This window comes from Bos indicus x Bos taurus, chromosome 14 (genome assembly GCF_003369695.1).
Source record: "Bos indicus x Bos taurus breed Angus x Brahman F1 hybrid chromosome 14, Bos_hybrid_MaternalHap_v2.0, whole genome shotgun sequence".
NCBI classification, from domain to species: Eukaryota; Metazoa; Chordata; class Mammalia; order Artiodactyla; family Bovidae; genus Bos; species Bos indicus x Bos taurus.
In genome coordinates, this window is record NC_040089.1 from 4,241,218 (window position 1) to 4,259,927 (window position 18,710).

The 18,710-nt window shown below is 51.5% G+C and overlaps 1 protein-coding gene across 1 annotated transcript in view; it reads left to right on the forward strand.

Moving 5' to 3' along the window:
* COL22A1 (collagen type XXII alpha 1 chain) overlaps positions 1 to 18,710 on the forward strand; it is a 224,079-nt gene that overhangs the window by 195,200 nt on the left and 10,169 nt on the right. The window contains exons 50-58 of the mRNA XM_027560770.1: positions 1,964 to 2,017; positions 5,621 to 5,674; positions 8,886 to 8,939; positions 11,606 to 11,650; positions 12,370 to 12,423; positions 13,744 to 13,797; positions 15,718 to 15,771; positions 17,431 to 17,502; positions 17,658 to 17,693. Of these exons, the coding sequence (XP_027416571.1) occupies positions 1,964 to 2,017; positions 5,621 to 5,674; positions 8,886 to 8,939; positions 11,606 to 11,650; positions 12,370 to 12,423; positions 13,744 to 13,797; positions 15,718 to 15,771; positions 17,431 to 17,502; positions 17,658 to 17,693 (477 nt within the window). The remainder of the gene's footprint in view (positions 1 to 1,963; positions 2,018 to 5,620; positions 5,675 to 8,885; positions 8,940 to 11,605; positions 11,651 to 12,369; positions 12,424 to 13,743; positions 13,798 to 15,717; positions 15,772 to 17,430; positions 17,503 to 17,657; positions 17,694 to 18,710) is intronic.

Genomic DNA, 18,710 nt, shown 5'->3' on the forward strand with positions numbered 1-18,710 from the left:
ATCCTTGCATTTCTAGGAATTAAACGACATTAAATAAGACATTGATTCTGTCCTAGCAAGCTAGGCCTGTGCTTGAAGCTGTCCACTGTCCTCATCTTTACGCATAAACATCAAACCACAAAACAGCTGAAGTTTTCTTGGCACAAGCAATGAGTATTGGTAGTTAAAAGACAGAAATAAAATTAAAGAATTTACACAGGGAGAGAAATCTAAAACATTCCTATTGCATTTTGAATTAAAATGTATAAACCGCTTGCCAATTTTTTTGACATAGAGGGAAGGCCCTCATTTTTATTTCTGTTCCCTTGAATAGAGTCTCTTGTCATTATGTTGTAGAAAGAACATCCACCCATTTACTATTTGTTGTTTTTTTAAAAAGTAGTTTGAATATATAACAACACCTGTGAAGCAGTTGAATGTAGGATCCTAGTTTGTTAGGATTTTTTGCTAATCTTTTATAGCTATCTTCTGATGGTACAGCTATCAGCTATCTGTTTAGACAGTGAGTGTCTCACCTTTATCAAGTATTTTCAACATCTGAATTTGCATAAATTGATGATCGTTTTTCTTCTTTCCATCTAAATTTAATTGGGTAATCTAATTAAATTAAATTGCATAATTTCTATGGCATGCAACAACTCATGAAAACAGGCTTAGGAACAACCATACTGACTCCTTATTGAGTCTTCAACTCACCTGATTGGAGCAAAAAGACCCTGAACAGTGAATATTTTAGTCTTGGGGGTCATATGGTCTCTGGTGCAGATAATCAGTTCTGCCATCATAAGGTGAAATCAGCCACAGAGAGTGTGTAGACTAGTGGGTGAGACTGTGTCCTGATGAAACTTTGTGCAAATGAGCTGAGAGCCAGAGCTTGCTGACTCTTGTCCTAGGTTCCTGGTGTTTACATAGTAGGATCTCTGGAATAATAAGCATCCAACGAGGTGTCTGGGAAGCTCTGTTATCGCTATTTAAAAAATACCTCATGTGATCGAATATTTGGCCCAAGTTGACAGAAACCCCACTTTATTTGTTAATGTGTTTGCAGGTGTTGTGATGCAGGGAGGGGATGAAATTTTTTTGTTTGCTTTGTGATTATTTTACATTGGTGTAAGTGACAGTGTCTCCGGACAATCTCAAATATCATGCAACATAAGTTTACAGAGATGTTTACAAGTTGTTGTCAATCCCAAGTGTGGAACGTGGATTAGAGTGTAAAACCTGATGTCAGTGTCTTCCTACAAAGGATAAGCAACGACAGGAGATTCAGAAGTCACCAGGACTTCTGAAATACTCGTGGTAGAGACACAGGGCTTATAAATAAGCCCACTGGGATAAAAATGGTAACACTGATTACCCCATCTGCTTGACGGTGGCGTGTGTTTTTGGTGACTAAAATGGAAAGGAAGTATTAATTAAGGCAGCTTGGTAAACACAATCCTTCAAAGTCGATTTCATAGAGGAAAAGGGATACTAAACGCCACCACGGATGGTAAAAAGTCGGGGAACCTCTGGATCAGAGGGCGGCAGTAACAAAAGCAGCTGCTGTGTGTCCCCGGTCAGTTCTTTTCTTGTCCTGCGTCCTGTGTGCTGAAGCCCTGCGGGTGCTGTGTCTGTGCAGTGAGGCAGGCTCCCGAGACGCGGGCTGTTTGGGGACAGAGTGCAGAGTTGGATCTGGACCCAGGTCTCATGGACCCCTAAGCCTCTTCCCACTGTGCCTTCCAAGCCCTAATTCTCCCTGAGTCTATGTAATAAGGCCAAAGTGAGCTGCGGTCTGCACATCAGCTGTGTGATTCTGCCCTGCCCAGGGCACCTCCCTGCCCCACAGAGAAGCAGCTCCTGGAAAGGAACAAGGTGGATGAGGACTCCTTCCAGACCACGAAGGCGATTCTGCGAGAGATCACTCACCTCCAGAAAAGCCAGCCAAGAAATTTACCGGTGTTCTGTGTTTTGGATCTTTTAGGGGAAAGAAGGTCCTCCTGGCCCCCAAGGCCCGTCTGGATTACCCGGCATCCCAGTAAGTGGCTTTTCATTTTAAATCAAGTTTCTCTACTACAAAAATATGCCAAGAAAATGATATTTCACCATTGTTAAAGCGTGTTTACTGGGGGACTTTTTGGTACAATAGAAAATTAGAAAAAAAAATCACTAAGCAAAGCCAGTCCTAATCTCATTCTTTCTCTATGTATATATTTGTTGTTGTTTACTTATGTAAATAAAATTTTCATCTCTCTCTCTACACACACACACACACACACACAACTCTGATAATGGTTTGTGATAATATAAACATTTTATATTTTCCGCACTGGTATCAAACGCTCATAAATTTTACATACACTCTACCCAATAAATGTATCAAAATATATATGATTATTCTTTATTGCCTGATAAACTTTATAACTATTTAAAAAAATCTACAATAGATTATTTTACATGCAAAGCACTTTCCTTACTTGTGTAGGATGGTGCCCAAAAGTCTACTTGTCAGAGTGTAGTAATATCTAAGATTCTTGAAACATACTGAAAATTGAAGTGAAAGTAACTCAGTCGTGTCCGACTCTCTGCGACCCCATGGACTGTAGCCCGCCAGGTTCCTCTGTCCATGAGATTCTCCAGACAAGAATTCTAGAGTGGGTTGCTATTCCCTTCTCCAGGGGATCTTCCCAACCCAGGGATTGAACCCCGGTCTCCCACATTGCAGGCAGATTCTTTAGCCACCCGGGAAGCTTGCTGTTCTGGACTTTTCAGTTTAATATCGGGTTGGCCAAAATGTTCGTTTGGGTTTTTATGCAACATCTTATGGGAAAACTGCAACAAACCTCTTGGCCAACCCAATATGTTTCTCAATAGGGTCAGACTCTCCAGTATGTTAGGAATAAGGCGGGCCCAGGGAGGCCGCCTGCTGCCTTCTCGTTGAGAATGCGTCCTCGTGTGGCTCCAGGCCTGGAGTGTGCCTGCTCCTGGCGCCGCTCCTGGCCACAGGGCCCACCCACTGCCCCCCACCGCGTGTCCTTTTGTTCCGGCTGTGCTGGCCATGCACTGGCTGTCTTTTGGGTTCCTGAACACTCTGCACCCTCTCTTCTCCGGGCCGCAGGGCCTTTGCACATGTGTCTGTGTCCCCGTGAATGCCCTCTTGTCACTTCTGTCACTAGTCGATGCCTGTGATCTTTCCCATCTCATCCCAGGCATCACTCTCCAGAAGTGCCCTCTGCTCCTCAGGCCAGGATAGGCTTAGTCTCTTTCCTTTTTTCTTAAGTGTCTGTCTCAGCAGGTATCCCATCTTTATGTCATGGTGTGATCTGTGACCACCTCCCCCATTATTAATTGATTTGATTATTCAACACAGTCTAATTAGGCACTTACTAGTTGCTAGATCTGGGGACATAAAGCAAGAGCGGCTGGTAGTCACTGGGATATGTTCTGGGCTGTGGATTCTATGACACCAGGCTTTTTTGCTCCCCACACATGCTGAGCACATGGAAAATATTACTGAAATAAATATGTGGGTGAATGAATGGTTTTCGTGGAGCCCTTCCTCCTTGAATGTCTGATAAATGCCCGCATTGGTCAAGGAGGCATTTCCTGGGCATCGCCAGTAGCCCTCACTGTGGCCATGCTACCCCGGAGATTGAGTCCCCTGTCCAGGGTGCCCAGATCTTAAAAGACAGTCTGGGATGTGAAACCCCTGATGGTATAAACTGCAACCATGTGGCCTAGTGTGTCAGAGCAACTAGGGAATGTTTGATTTCATTCCAGCCATTGTAAAGGTAAGGAGAGAAGATCCCAGTTTGAATTTTGTGCCAAACCCTTGTCATCAAAGTCCTAGGGTAACTGAAGAGGAAAGAAATGACCTTAGATGTGGTTCTGTGATTTGGAAGAACTCCTTCTTCCTCCTCTCTTGCCTCCCTTCTTCCCTTCCCATGCAGAACCCATCTGCTCGTGGTTATCGGCAGGTGGGAGCCAAGATCTGACCTCCATGGTGCCTCGTGAGTTGAGCCCCGTTTCTTCCTCTCTGTCTCTTCAATTCTGTCCCTGTAAAATCCACTCTCACTCCACGGCCCTTCCTCCCAGCCACTCTACATTACCCTGCCTTCCTCTAACAAATCATCCTTGTCTAGAAAACTCTTTCTCTCCCTTCTGCCTGGGCGATAGGAGTCATAATAATTTCTGTGTGCCTGGTGCTAATCGCAGGGCAGGCTGTGGGCATGTTAACCTGCGTAGTCCTTGCCACAGCCCCACTCCTCGGTTCATGCCGAGGTCTCCAGCCTCCAGTCCCGGCCACTCTCCTTGCTGTGCTGATCTCACCCTGTCCATGGGCTCTCTCTGCTGTGCGTGGGTCTCTTGACCCTCCTCTCTGCCACTCCGTGTAGGGGGAGAAGCAGTTTCTGGAGTTAACTCTTAATTGAGAAAAGGACCAACATGCCTGGCCTCCGGGCCTGCCCAGCTGGCTTACCTGGTATTACCATGGTTATGCCAGGAGCGGGATCGTTACAGGTTACGGATGCACACGGAGCATTGGCTAGTGGCCCGGTGTTACCATGGTTATGCCAGGAGCAGGATCATTACGGGTTACGGATGCACACGGAGCATTGGCTAGTGGCCCGAATGGTCAGTAAACTTAAATTACCGTCCACAGTGCTTCCCCCTGGAACCCGGGCACTGACGTTGCAGGCGCTGATGAGGGGCGCTGCGTGATTTCCTGTGCACCTGACAGGCGGGAGCAGCTTCACTGCTGGTGTCGTTTGCCGTCGCTGTTTGGCTAAGCATCTCAGGTGGCAGCACTGATTCTGAGCCCCCTCATGACTCTGCCAGGCAGGTTTGTCATCTGTGTTTAGGAGAGGGGCCGCTCAGAGCTGAGAATGTCAGCAGTTCACCCAAGATCATATGCATTGTTGGTGCAAGTGAGTTCGAACCTTGCCCGCCATGGCTCTGGTTCCCATGGCCCTGCCGCCTGCTGCTTTCTTTCCCCGGAACCTGCCCAGTCTAGGTAGCCCCGGATTGGAACCTAAGCCTGTGTGACGTATCATTGTCCTGATCTGCAGAGAGTCCTGCAACCTCATAGTCTCTTAGAGAAACATGAGGCTAAGGGTGTCTTGATTGAGAGCAGCGGGTGGGCTGGTAGGGGGTTGGGAGCAGGTGGGAGTCGTAGCTTGATTTCAAGGAAAGAAATGTGACATGTTGGTGGCCTTCCTGCACCCAGACGTGGCCCTGGCTGTCATTCTCAGTGCCCCCTCAAGTCCCAGGAGTTCCTTGAGTCCTTGGGGTTCCTGACCCTCATCAGAGGCCGCATCCTCACCCCCTCGTCGCTGTCGTCAACACAGGAGGCCTGGAGATGAGCCTGTGGTGTCCTAAGTTAGGGAATGTCCAGGAGGGGCTTCTCTCCATCCATAGCAATAAAAAGTGATGCCGGTGCAACGTACTGCTTTTCCGCTGTGCGCCAGGTGCTGCTGAACAGAGGATCCAGGTCAGAGTGGTGGTGCTGGGGAGTAGACCTGGAAACCCAGCCAGTCTGTCGGTCGCGTGTGGATGTAGCTGTACACCTGGCAAAAAAAGAAGTCCGTCCTTTCCTCCCTCTGGGTGTCTGCAGCCAGATAACTGGTTTGAATTTCTCTTGCAGGGAGAAGAAGGCAAAGAGGGCAGAGATGGAAAACCAGGGCCCCCCGGAGAGCCGGTAAGGGACTCTTTGGTTTCTTATCACTTACACGTCAGAGCAGCAGAAACGGCTGCTCTGTGTCCGGAGCTGCCGGGACCCCGGCACAGTGAGAGTTCTCTTCTGTGCACGTCTTCATTTTCTTTCCCCAAGAGCCCAGTAGGGTATTATCATATTTAATTTTGCTTATTGATAAAATTAAATTATTTTATGCCAAAATTGCAACCGCCCCCAGAAAAAGGAGCTGGCTTTGGGTGCTGGCTCCACTCCATGCAGGCTTGTGATCTGGCGTGAGTCAGAGCCTGCCCCTGGCTTCAGTCTCACTTCAGACAGAACAAGAATAATAGTAGCCACTCGCTGGAGTTGCTGAAGAATCAGATGAGGTGAGAAGCTGGTTAAATGCATCAGGCTTCTTTAACTGTTAATCGATTTAGTGAGTTACTTTTCCCAACTGCCATGGTTTTAACTCCTGGTGAGGTTAGAACTGTGCAGCCTATAGAACTGCTAAGTGGAGTTAGGGAGAGAGAAGGACAAATGTCACCACTGTGGCCGACAGCTGTTGCGGGGTACGAGTGCTCCATTACATTTTGCCTGGTGTAACCCCCAGAAAACCCCTGTGGGGTGAGGGTATCATTATTGGTACAGATGAGGAAACTGAGGCACAGAGAGGTTAAATAGGCTGGCTGAGGCCGTCCAGCTGGTAAAGGAAGCAGTCAGGACCCACACCCTGAAGGCTGACCCCAGCAGTCAGTACCGCAGAGCAGGCAGGCAGCTTGTTTGCAGGAAGTGGCAATGCAGGAGATATGGGAGAGGGGGGCCGATCCCTGGGTCGGGAAGATGCCCTGGAGGAGGAAATGGCAACCCACTCCAGTATTCTTGCCTGGGAAATCCTATGGACAGAGGAGCCCGGTGGGCTACATTCCCAAGAGTAGCAAGAAGTCGGACATGACTGAGTGGCTAAGCACGCATGCTCCACGTACTATCCCGAGAGGCTGTCACTGACAGCACAGGATACCTGTGTGAGGCCCTTGGTCTTCATACAGAAAGGTTTGTGCCAGGCACTGGGCGTAGACGGATAGGGGCCAGGTCTGCTCTGGGTCACTGCTGGCCTAGTCCACCCACGGGATACAGGGCCGGCTCTGCTGGGAGCAGAGGGTGCTCAGTGACTCCCCCCATTCCCCCTGACAGCAGGCAGTCCAGAGCTCACCAGCAGCTCCTTCTGGGGTCTCAGGGTGGCCGTCCTGACGTTTATCACTGTGAGCTGCTTGGGAGGAAACTGGCAGAGGATGGGTGGCGTCACCTCCTGGGCTCCCTCCAAGCAGACCGGGAGCCCAGGAGGTGGGACAGGGTCAGGCACAAGGAGCAGACCCCAGGAGCAGGCACCGAGTGAGGCGGTGGAGCCAGGAGCGAGAGCTGCTGGCAGCCGGTGAGCGGACGGTCCAGCGGGCACGCCGGGTCCACTCCCCTGGTGACCGGCTGAGAGCACGTGAGCAGCACACCTGCCTGCCTGCTCCCACCGCTGCCAAAGGACCGGAGGCCGGGGTATTTATCTCCCCTTCACCTGCTTGAAGGGAGTATAGCTCCAGGGGGCCTGGCCTCCCGTGCTCTTGGGCCTTCTGCACCCTCAGGGTCTGAGCACTGCCCTGTCCCTGAGCAGAGGTTGATGGACAGAGTGCCAGGAGCCCCTCCAGGGGAGCCCAGGGCGGGGGCCCAGAAACTGCAGCGTTGACTGCGGGTGGCGGCTGGTTACTTTCCACTTTGACCTGGTCCTTTAAATTCCTGTGCGCTGGGGACACGGAGGAACACAGTGGAGAGACGGATGGTGGACGCATGGATAGATACACAGATGGGTAGACAGGCAGCTGTTAAGAGTTGCCGTTGCATTATTTTTAATAGGAGACATTTGCACATGCATTATAGCGTAGGATGAAGTTCGGAGACTCTGGAGCCAAATTACCTGCATTGTAACCCCAGCTGTTTGACCCTGAGCAGGTCCCTTGACGTCTCCATGCCTTGGGGTGTTGCCTGGTGGGGAACAGAAGTGTCTCCTTCATGGGTTACAGGGAGGACTCATTGACGCCACTGTGTGAAGCACCGGCTGTGCTGGTGCATAGAACACCCTCAGCAGGGCTGGCGGTCGCCCTTTTCCTGCTACAGCTTCAGCCAGTGCTGGGCATCCCACTTGCCTGTGGGGCCGGGGCCAGGCTAGGCCCATATCCCCTCCATCAAAGGCCCTGTGGAGCAGAGATGGTCCTGAGTGTACAGCTGACAAACAGATCCAGGGGAGGGGGTGACCCCCAAGACCACACGGCTAGACTTTGAGGAGCTGGGACAGAGAAGGAACCTACTTAGAAATCAGAGCTTGGTGCCCGTCCTCCTTCTCCCCATAATTCTCACTCTAAATCCACGGATGTTCTTGTGCCTCTCCAGTGCCCCCTCTTGGACCCCATCTGACCCTCAAGGTTGATAAGCTGTGGGGGTGGGTGTGCCCTCCTGTGCCCTGCCCGTCTCCCCATCAACCCCCGTGGCCTTTCACCCACTTGCCCTGCTCCCCCAACCCTCCCCTCCCCTCACCACTTTTATCTGGACTTCAGCACCCACGAGCCTATGTTTATTGCTTGTTCTATCCAGGGCTGTACAAGACTGCTGGTAGGGAAGACTCCTGAACAGAGTGTCCCAGTTACTTGCGTCGAGTTAGGAGGAGATGGGATGGGGCCGGGATGAGTCAGTTGCAGGCCCGCCTGTCACTGGCACTGCGGCTGGGGTGAGGAGAGCATCCTTGCGGTGTCACTGGGATTCATTCTGGCTCTGCTGTTTATTAACTCAGTGACACTGTAACTTTGAGCCTCAGTGTCCCCTTCTGTAAGATGCAGTTGTTAGTAGCTGCCTTGCAGTGGTTTTGTGAGTGGCATAAAGCTACTTCTGGCTTGGGTGTCTACCTAATTTCTCATCCACCCAGAACAATCCAGAGAATTAAATAGGGGCAACCATGAATGGGCGTCTCAGAGATGAACCTTGTGTAACCAGCACCGTCCCAGGAAAACCAAGAGTCTGATAGGCTGGACTACACAGTGCTGTTCTGTATGGACTGACATGGACCACGGTGCCGGAGGGTAGGGTTGGCAGGTGCAGAGACTGGCTGGTAGAAATATGATGTGAAGCCTGGGCAACCAAGAATAGGAAGATCCTGAAAATACTGTCCTCAGATTTTTCTTTTCTTCTTTATCCTCAGGGCAAAACAGGAGAGCCGGGTCTGCCAGGACCAGAGGGTGCCCGCGGTCCCCCTGTAAGTGTTGAGTGTGTATGTGAGTGTGTGTGTGTGTGTGTGTAAGTGTGTTGTCCACATAGAATAAAGCCACCAGCCAGTTGCCTGTGACACTGTGGGTCGGGTTCTTTGGGTTCTTTGAGACCGCCCAGCCGTGGACTCCAGAAGTGCCTTCCTTCCAAGACATTGGTACTTACACGCAGTAAATCCAGGTGCTTCCTGTGCCATTGCGATAAAATTTATTTCCCCTCTTGCAGCCATTGTCACAGTGTTGGTACTCTAAGTTTCCTTTGTTCTTATCCTATTTATTATATTTTTAATAGGCTTTCTCTGGATGACAAACCCTAAAAATGAGTCTTAATTTTCATTCTGAAACCTTTCCACAGCTAAAGTATTTTTTCTCCAATTAGAAGTGTAACACATTTTCACTGCATAACAATAACAAATGATGATGGTCATAAAAAGAATAAGAAAAGTAATGTTACAGAGAAGAAAATTGAGTTAACATAATTCTACAACATGGAAGTAACGCTCTGTTAATCTTCTAGCATGAGTTTTCGTCTTCTATGTACGAAATCCAACATTTATATATCTAAGTCTATATCTATCATTTATATATTTAAATCTAGATCTAGCTGTTGAGCTATTTATTATACACATAAACAAAGATACCTTTTCTCCAAAAATGAACTCTGTGTATTTTAGAGTTCTTGGGTTTTTTCTTCTTTCTTTCTTTTTTTTTTTTTTTTTGCTAAATGCTTTACTTCTTTATAATTTCAAAGTTGTTTACCCAGTTCCTTAAGATTTTCTTTTGGGAAAATGTGATTTTTAATGAAAATCTTAAAATCCAATTATCTAGATATAATTTTGCCAGATATAAGATTGCCAGAAATCGCCTACTGGCAAGAAGTGGGAGAAGAAAATGCTAGTTCTACTTCCTTAATTTGCTTCTCTGTTAAAAGAAAAAAATCAATAACTCAGCTGGCTAGTATCCAATAAGGAGATAAAACACAAAAAAGTACTTTGCTTTTTCCTAAATCTCCCTGCTTTTCACCTGATTGCACCAGGAGAAGAAACCTAAGACTGCAGAATATCACCTCTTTGGAGGATTAAAACACAGAGTTAGGATGTTTTTTTTTAAGGTTGTTACTGGCTTATTGGTGGAGAAGGAGGTGGCAACCCACTCCAGTATTCTTGCCTGGAGAATCCCATGAACAGAGGAGCCTGCCGGCTGCAGTCCATGGGGTCCCAAAGAGTTGGACACAACTCAGACTAAACTGCCACCGTAGCCACTGGTTTATTGGAGGGAGGGGTTTCTTGGTTTGTTTCTTTGTTTTTTTCAACCAAGAAGATCCATTTGCTGGGAACTGTGTTGGGGCCAGGCCCATCTCTCAACTGAGAGTTGTAAGGAGTCCTGCTTCAGTGCAGGGATAGAGGTTAGAGACCCAGGCAGGTGATGAAAGACCCGCCTCCTCTGGCTGGCACTGTGTGAATTAGAGACGTATAAGCTTTGAGAGAGACAGACCTGGGCTCAGCTTCCGCTCTGCCATTTAATAACTCTGACCTGGGCCAGGGGACCTTTCTGAACCTGTTTCTTCTTCTATGAAATGGGCAGCAGAGCCGCTCCCGCTTCTGCAGGGTGGTTGTGAGTACTAAAGGAATTTCCCCGCCACATGACAGGTACATTGCGTGTGGCTTCCTTTACTTGGTGCTTTTGTCCATGATTGTTGGGAGGAGAACAACCAGGGTCCCTGGCTCTGAGCATGGCTGGATTTGGGACTCGAGTGTCTTGGAAGAATATCCTGGGACCCAAGGAAAGGGAACTGGCCGTCTTGAACAGTGGAGAGCACTGTTTTCCTCTTTCTCAATCCTGAACAGCAGCCCTGCAGACGTGGGCTCACCCTCACTCGATAGATACAGACACTGAATCCCAAGAAAGAGAAGTAAAGCTCCCAAGGCCCACAGCTAGAGAGTGGGGCACCAGACCAGGTTCATTTTCTGACCTCGCTCCAAAGTCAGCCCTGCTCCGTCACACTGACTAGCATAGAACACCCCTTTCTGCCAATCAGTCCTGCAGAACTCTGCCAGGTGGGTAATTTTTATTATCCTCATTTCTTAGATGGTGATGTTAGGACTCCAGGGGGTCAACTGACTTCTCTGAGGTCACAGGGTTGAATCTGGAGTCAAATCCGAGGGAGTGCGTCTTCCTCTCCCCGGCTCCTCCCGGAGTCTCGAGCTCCCCTTGGTACTGCACCGCCCCACAGCCTGGGGAGTGACCCTCACGGCCTCCCTCCGGAGGCCACCATCCTTGTCCATCGAGTGGGGAGGATAGGACAGAGAACACATTTCCAGGATGACAGCCACAACCACACAACGGTGGGGCCTGCAGGTCAGAGCTCTCATCTAATGGCTGAGCCTGAGGGCTGGTATTCTCCCCAGAAGGGCCTTCACTTGCTCTTGAAAACAGGAGATTAAAGGAGATAAGGGCTTCCCTGGGGGCTCAGACGGTAAAGAGTTCGCCTGCAATGCAGGAGACCCGAGTTCGATCCCCGGGTCGAGAAGACCCCCTGCACATATCCAGCGGGGGCTTGCTGCCTCCTCCTGCTCCCCTCCACCCCCTGGAGTCCGCCTGGTCCTGCGTTACCAGCCTGCTCCCTGGTGGGATAACATCATTCTTTTTCTTCCAGGGCTTCAAGGGACACACAGGCGACTCTGGCCCACCTGGCCCCCGGGTAAGTGGACATGTTACCGTCAGACGGTCCCCATGCACCCGAATGGGCGCTTCTAGCCACAAGGCTCCTGGGCCCTGGAGGGACGGGCAGAGCTGTGTCCCGAGAGAGGACAGTGGCAGCCATTGGAAGCATCATCCCTCCCCGGTTACGTGTTTCTAGACCTTTCTCCCAGGGGCCTCACAGTGATGACCGACCAGTTTGACCAGGTCAGCCTGGAGTCAGGTGCGGTCACTGCTGCCGGAGGATGGGGGTGGTTTTCCTGAGGTCCCAGAGCTCGTGTGTGGACACCTTCAGCTTATCCCAGCTGGGAAACCCTGGGTCCTGTCTTCCTGTGCTCCGCCTTGCTCTGTCTCTTCCAAGTGCCCCAAGCAGAGGGATCCCTGGCCAGGGGGCATCCCTCGGTGAGGCCTGCTGCTCAGTACGGTGAGGAGGAAGCCAGGGTGCAGCGAGGGGCCAACGGGTCGGCGCATGGAGAGGTGGAACCCCCAGCGGTTTGCCTGATCTGTCAGCTGGTGGTTCCCTGCAGCTTAGAGGGCTCACAGCTGGCCTAGAGGGGCACTGCAGACTCCACTTGGGGGCCAGGACCTGGGGTGGGGATGCTTTTGCGGAGGCGGTCCTCCTGGTCTTCCTCCTCCTGTGCTCCGAGGCCTGGCGGCTGGGACCCTGGTGTTCCGCATTTCTCTCTGTAACAGCAGCTGTTGTGTTTCTGCTTTTCCTAGGGAGAGCCTGGCGCCACGGGGCCCCCTGGCCGGGAGGGGTCACCAGGGAAAGACGTGAGTGCGGGTGTCCAGTGGGTCCTGGCTGGGCCTATGGGTGGAGGGGTGTTGATAGTTTAGACAAGGACCAGGAGACACTTAGAACTTGGGCAGGGGAGCGGGTACCACCATGGAGGGAGTCACAGGTGGATTGTGAGACTCTCTGGGCGATGTCCTGCCTGCTGGCACTGAGGGCCGCCTGAGCCCTCCCCACAGGGCCGTCCGACGTGTGTGGACACGGCTCGGCCTCCTGGACGTGAGTGTCTGGTCAGGAGCACTGGCTTGCAGTCCTGAGGTCCCAGGTGGCCCCGTGCCCAGCCCCTGGCACCCTTCAGGACCTGGCTTTAAGCCCTGGTGATGTGTGCCCCCCACCCTGGCTCTTGGTGTACATTGTCATCTCGGCTGATCTGTGGTCATGAGACGCTGGAGTTGGAAAGGATCTAGCTCTTCTTGTGCTTTTCCTTAGCAGTGGGATCCATTCCATAAACCCACCTGTCTGGTACACGGGGGCCCTGCAGGCAGATCAAAGCAGGGCAGCTGCATTGACTGGAGTGAGGCCTCTCCCCCGCCCTGTCCCCCAAGGGTGCTTCTCGGTGTTGAAAGGCAGGTTGAGAATCCTGAGCTCCCTGACCCCTCTCGCTCCAGTTTATAGTAGAGGGTGTGAGAGAAGCCCCCTGGGCAGGGGGTGGAGGGTTCAGGTCGCCCAGCAGTTCAGGGTGCAGTGGGGACAGGCTCCGGAGGCCTGCTCGTGGTACAAGTGCCTGCCTCCCTGCTGCTCAGCTCTCTCTTTTCATGTAAAACTCCCATTTTTTTAGGGTGTTGTACAGTCTAATTTGTGTAGGAGTATGGCCAAGCTTCTGTCTTTTTCATTTATAATATGAGGAGATTTATACCCCGGTTAGGAGGCTGCCGGAAAGACCGTGTGGGAGGCAGTGGTGAGTCCCCGCTGCTCGGCACCCTGGAAGTTTCTGTAGACCTTCCAATGGCATTTTTCTTACTGTGGAGACTGAGGCAGGAGTGGCCACAGGTGACTGACCAGCGACTCAGAGATGGGACGCCAAGGAAAGTTCTTTTCCCTGTCACGTCCCTTAGCTCCAGGTAGAGCCCCCGAGATCCCCATGTGTCTGGGTGGGCCAGGTCTATCCAAGTAAATTAAGTCAGCAAGTGTACAAATGAGGACTTACCTGCAGGAAGTGAGCTGTGCCCGGGGAACAGCTGGTGATTGGTGATGAGACACGTTGGGCCCCGTTTGTTGGGTCTCTAGGGCACCGGGGGGAAGTCTGCTTCCACCATGTTCATGCAGCGAGTCTGGGGTGACGTGACCTCTCTCTGTTCCAGGGTGACACTGGACCTACAGGGCCACAGGGTCCCCAAGGACTGAGGGGCCTACCGGTGAGTTTTGCCTTGAGGGCGATCTGCTCCGTGCTTTGTCAGGCCTGTTACCATGGTGATATTTGGTTGGTTCATCCTGGTACAGCCCTGTGTGTCATTAAAAAATGACAAAATGTCTTGTTGTTCAGTCGTGTCCAACTCTTTGCAACCCCATGGACTGCAGCACGCCAGGCTTCCCTGTCCTTCACTTTCTACTGGAGTTTGCTCAAACTCATGTCCATTAAGTGGGTGATGCCATCCAACCATCTCATTTCAAAATGTCTTGAAGTGAAGTGAAGTGAAAATTGCTCAGTCATGTCCGACTCTTTGTGACCACATGGACTGTATGGAATTCTCCATACAGAATACTGGAGTGGGTCGCCTTTCCCTTCTGCAGGGAATCTTCCCAACCCAGGGATCAAACCCAGGTCTCCCGCATTGCAGGCGGATTCTTTACTAACTGAGCTATGAGGGAAGCCCTCAAAATGTCTTAGCAGTTGGTAAATAGCCGCTGCCCTAAGCCCACCCTTGTGGCCCAGCACACACTCCCCAGGCTCTTGTCTGGGACCACCTACCCACAATTCAGATACTAAAAAAGGGCCACTTGGCATGGCTGGGGCACTATAACAGCCCCCAACCCTGAATCATGAGCCAACTTTAGGAATCCTGGGGTTTGAGTGTGCTCTGTATTCATTCACTAGGGCTGTCGTAGCAAACGGACCGAAAACACAGTGGCTTAAGCAACAGAAATGTATTATCCCTCAGTTATGGAGGCTAGAAATCTAAGACATTCATCATCTCAGTGTTCTGTGGCCTAGGAGTCCAAGGTCAAGGTCCCAGTAGAGTTGGTTCCTTCCAAGGCTGCGAGGGAGAGCCTTGAATGGCTCTCTGAACCTCTGGTGGTTTGCAAGCAGCCTCTGACATTCCTTGGCTTCTAGAAGCATCACCCTAGCCTCCACCTCCATCTTCACATGGTTTTCTCCCTGTGACATTTCTCTGGTCCAATTATCCCCTTTTTATGAAGACACCAGTCATATTGGATTAGGGGCCCACCCCATTCCTGTGTGACCTCACCTTAATGAATTACATATTCAGTGACCATATTTCCAAATCAGGCCAAAGTCTGACACCCCTGGGATTAGGACTTCAGCCTATGGATTGGCAGCAGGAGGGACTATGAGTTTTGGGCACAAAATGCCCATCAAGTTAGAGCATGTTACGGTTATGAGTCTGTCCTGGAATCTGGAATGCGGGGACCTTCCATCCAGTGGCCACGTGATGCTGCACCTGCCATGTTATCTGATCTCTCTATCCACGCAGTCAGCGGTGCCCCTCACAGAGAAGGAGGAGGGCATAAAGGCAGGAACATGCATCCCCAGCTGAGACCAGGCCTCCAGGGATGTGAGCACTTTTGTTTGTTCCTTAAGTCAGCATCTGAGTGGGAGGATGAATGGATAAGTCAGCAAATGTGGTCCCGAAGATTTACCATGCCTGTGCTCCAGGCAGCAGTCACCAGCCCAGGATTTTTCATGCACGTGAACTCATTTAAGTATTTATCATTTATTATGAGTTAAATATCCCAAGCTCCATGCTGTAACCCCCCAGGCTCCTCTATTAATGGGATTCTCCAGGCAAGAATCCTGGAGTGGGTAGACTTTCCCTTCTCCAGGGGATCTTCCCAGCCCAGGGATCGAACATAGGTCTCCTGCACTGCAGGCAGAGTCTTTACCATCTGAGCCACCAGGGAAGCCCCATAGGGTTGATAAGCAGCCTCTAAGGAAGCACGTGGAGCCATGCTGGTCCAAGTCACGGCTCTGTGTGAGACCGGCCCTCCACGTCCAGCAGTCTCTGTCCCTGCGTCCTGCCCTGTGACCTGTGCCCTGTGCCCTGTGCCATGGCAGAACGTCCCAGCAGAACCCTCACTGCTGTTTCTTCCATCAGGGTAAGAGTGGGTCACCTGGATCACCGGGAGAGCCTGGCACCCCAGGAAGCCCTGTGAGTACTGTCCCTCGGCTGTGATGCAATCAGGGCAAGCTTTGGAAGGGTGTGTGGTTTACATCAGCCTGTCTGGTCTCTGTTCCCAGAAGCCTCAGTGGGGAAACATGGTATTTGGATGGTAGGAATAGGCTGGAGGCAAGAGGATCCAGGAAGGACCTCTTTCATGTGATTACGCGCTTAACTCTGTGGTCTACAACCATAGGCATCCAATAGGAAAAAAAAAAACTATTAAGGAATTTTTAAAGTGTATTAAGAGTGCAAGTTAGTTGTTTGATGCCTTTAGAGGATGGAAGGACAGGGTCAGGCCCACGACCCCTAACATATGAGAGAGGGTAGGCATCATGCATCGTGGGGCTGAATGTAACCCAGAGTGGGCTGAAGAGGATCCTGCTGCTGGTTGGGAGGTGGGAAAAGGGGAGAACAAGAAGGAACAATGGGCGGGGAGTAGAAAGAGCAGGCCTTGAGCAGTGTCCTCATCCCTGGATAGTGGATTCAGGATTTAGGGTTCAGGTCTGGTAGATGGCGAGACGTGGTGGAGAAGACAGGTCTTTGATGAAGCCTAGGGTTGGATAAGTCAACGCCTGTCCACTCGTCTTCTCCCACCCCAGCCTTACAGTAGATTTATTAGCTAAAATTGGCAATCCTCTTGAGATGGCCATCCTCATAGTTTGGTACTCAAGCAGTAACTGCACGGAGCAATGGGCAGACCCATCTGGCTGGCTAACTGTTGTCACTGTGGAAATCAGGATGAGCAGTGCATCCTGGTTTGCCAGGAACCCTCCTGGTGGTAGCTCTGCAAATCCTGCCTCCTGGGAGAGCCATCATTCCCAAGCAGACCAGGCACCTGGGTGCCCGGTAGAGCCCCATCTTCCTGTTGGACCAGGGACAGCCGTGTAGGAACCATCACAGAGTCTTGTCAGCTATGCTGAGACATCTCAGACAGGAAGGATCGTGTCACAAGGCTGATCCACCTCAGCGCAGAGCTGGCTGCAGACGGGCTGACCCACATTTGGTGGCTTCCCAGAAAGGTTGAAGCTGAAAGATTCCCACACACTTTGCCCCCAAAAGTGAGCCAAACCGTGAGAATCGCTGACCGATTGGGAAGAGGAACTCCGCCTCTCTGGGGAGGTCACTTAGAGGGGCCCCACACATGTCAAGTGTGGTGGCTTAGTAACTGAGTTTTGTCTGGCTCTTAGGACCCCATGGACTGTAGCCCACCAGGCTCCTCTCTCCATGGGATTTTTTCCCAGGCAAAAATACTGAAGGGGGTTGCCATTTCCTTCTCCAGAGGATCTTCCCGACCCAGGGATCGAACCTGCACCTCCTGCTTGGCAGTCAGATTCTTTACTGACGAAGCCACCAGGGAAGCCCGTCCCCATCAAGGGGTTTTGTTACATGTTTGTCCCTTTGTGTTTCTGTTGCTCTGAATGGGAAGGCCGTTGACTATTCACAGGAAATTCTCCTGTCCCCCACCCATGGGTGGGATTCTCAGCACAGCTTCTCTCCCTAACCCAGCCCTTTCATTCCAGGAAAAGGGTTGTCTTTTCTTTTGTTCACATGCCAGGCCTGCAGAGTACAGAGGGGCTACGAGATTTCTGAACCTTCTTGAGTTGGCCCTTGAGCTTGAAGAGTGACTGCCCCGTTTTCCCTCCGCAGGGCCAGAAGGGAACCAAAGGAGAAAACGGCAGCCCAGGGCTCCCGGGCTTCCTGGGTCCCCGGGGGCCTCAGGTGAGCAGGGACCCTGTCAGGGTCTCCTTGGCGGGACCCTTGATTGCTGTTGCTCGAGACGACTCGGGCCAAAGTGTCTGTTTTAAAGGCACTCGTGTTGCGTGCAACATGCTGATGCAGCCGTGCAGCTAAAGGATACTTGTTTTGTGTTGTAGGGGGAGCCAGGCGAGAAAGGAGTCCCAGGCAAGGAGGTGAGTGCCGCAGCCCTGTTCCCCTGGGGCCTGTTCCTGCGGGAGACACGGGGCCTCGTCATCAGCGGGTGGCGCGTGCTGTCGGCTGGTGGTGTGCTGCGTGCTCTGCCGCGTGGTGTCTGCAGGTGGCCCTCGGCGTAGCAGGGCGCCCGCACTTGCTTCTGCATTCTGCCATCACTGTCCTGAGATCCTAGTGCCTTCTTTTTATTTTATTTTTTAATATTTGTTTATCTGGCTGACCTAGTCTTAGTTACAGCACATGGGGTCTTCGCTTCGTAGCTGCAGCATGTGGCATCCAGTTCCCTGACCAGGGATCAAACCCAAGACCCCAGCATTGGGAGCTCAGCGTCTTATCCACTAGACCCCCAGGGAGGTCCCCCTGGTGCTTAGTCAACAAAGGTCCGTGTTTTCACTCTGCGTGGGAGCCGGTCCCGGGGTCCCATCTTGATACATCTCTCACTTATCGGTCTGCACCCAGCCCATCAGCAAGTCCTGTTTATTAACAAGACGTGTCCGTTCGGACTCCCAAGTACCTCTCAGCTCTGTCCAGCTCTCTCCATCTCTCCCACTAAGAGACCTGCTTGAGACCATCGTCATCTCTCCCCTGGGCATTTGCAGGGACCTCCTAACTGACTTCTCATGTCCAGCCTTGCCCCGCCATGGTCCTTCCCCACCCAGCAGCATGATGTCAGTTTCCAGCTCAAGCCTCAGCTCTGTCCTCCCCTGGCTGTGTCAGCAGAGATGCCCCGGCCCTGGTCAGGATGAGCAGGGGCAGGGGTGGGAAGGGGTGGAGGAGACAGGTAAGGGCTTTAGGAAAAGACCGCTCGGCACATGTGAAGCATTGGGGAGAAAATGTGGCGTGTTTCAGGAACTGCCAGGCGAAGGTGATGGGTACATAAGAGAGGGGGTTATGACCAGGCAGGAGCGGGACTCTTGGAGGACCCCCTGTCCTCCGCAGGCAGCAAGGACTAAGAAGGACAGAGATGCCCCTGGTGAAGTGACTGCTCTCCTTTGCTT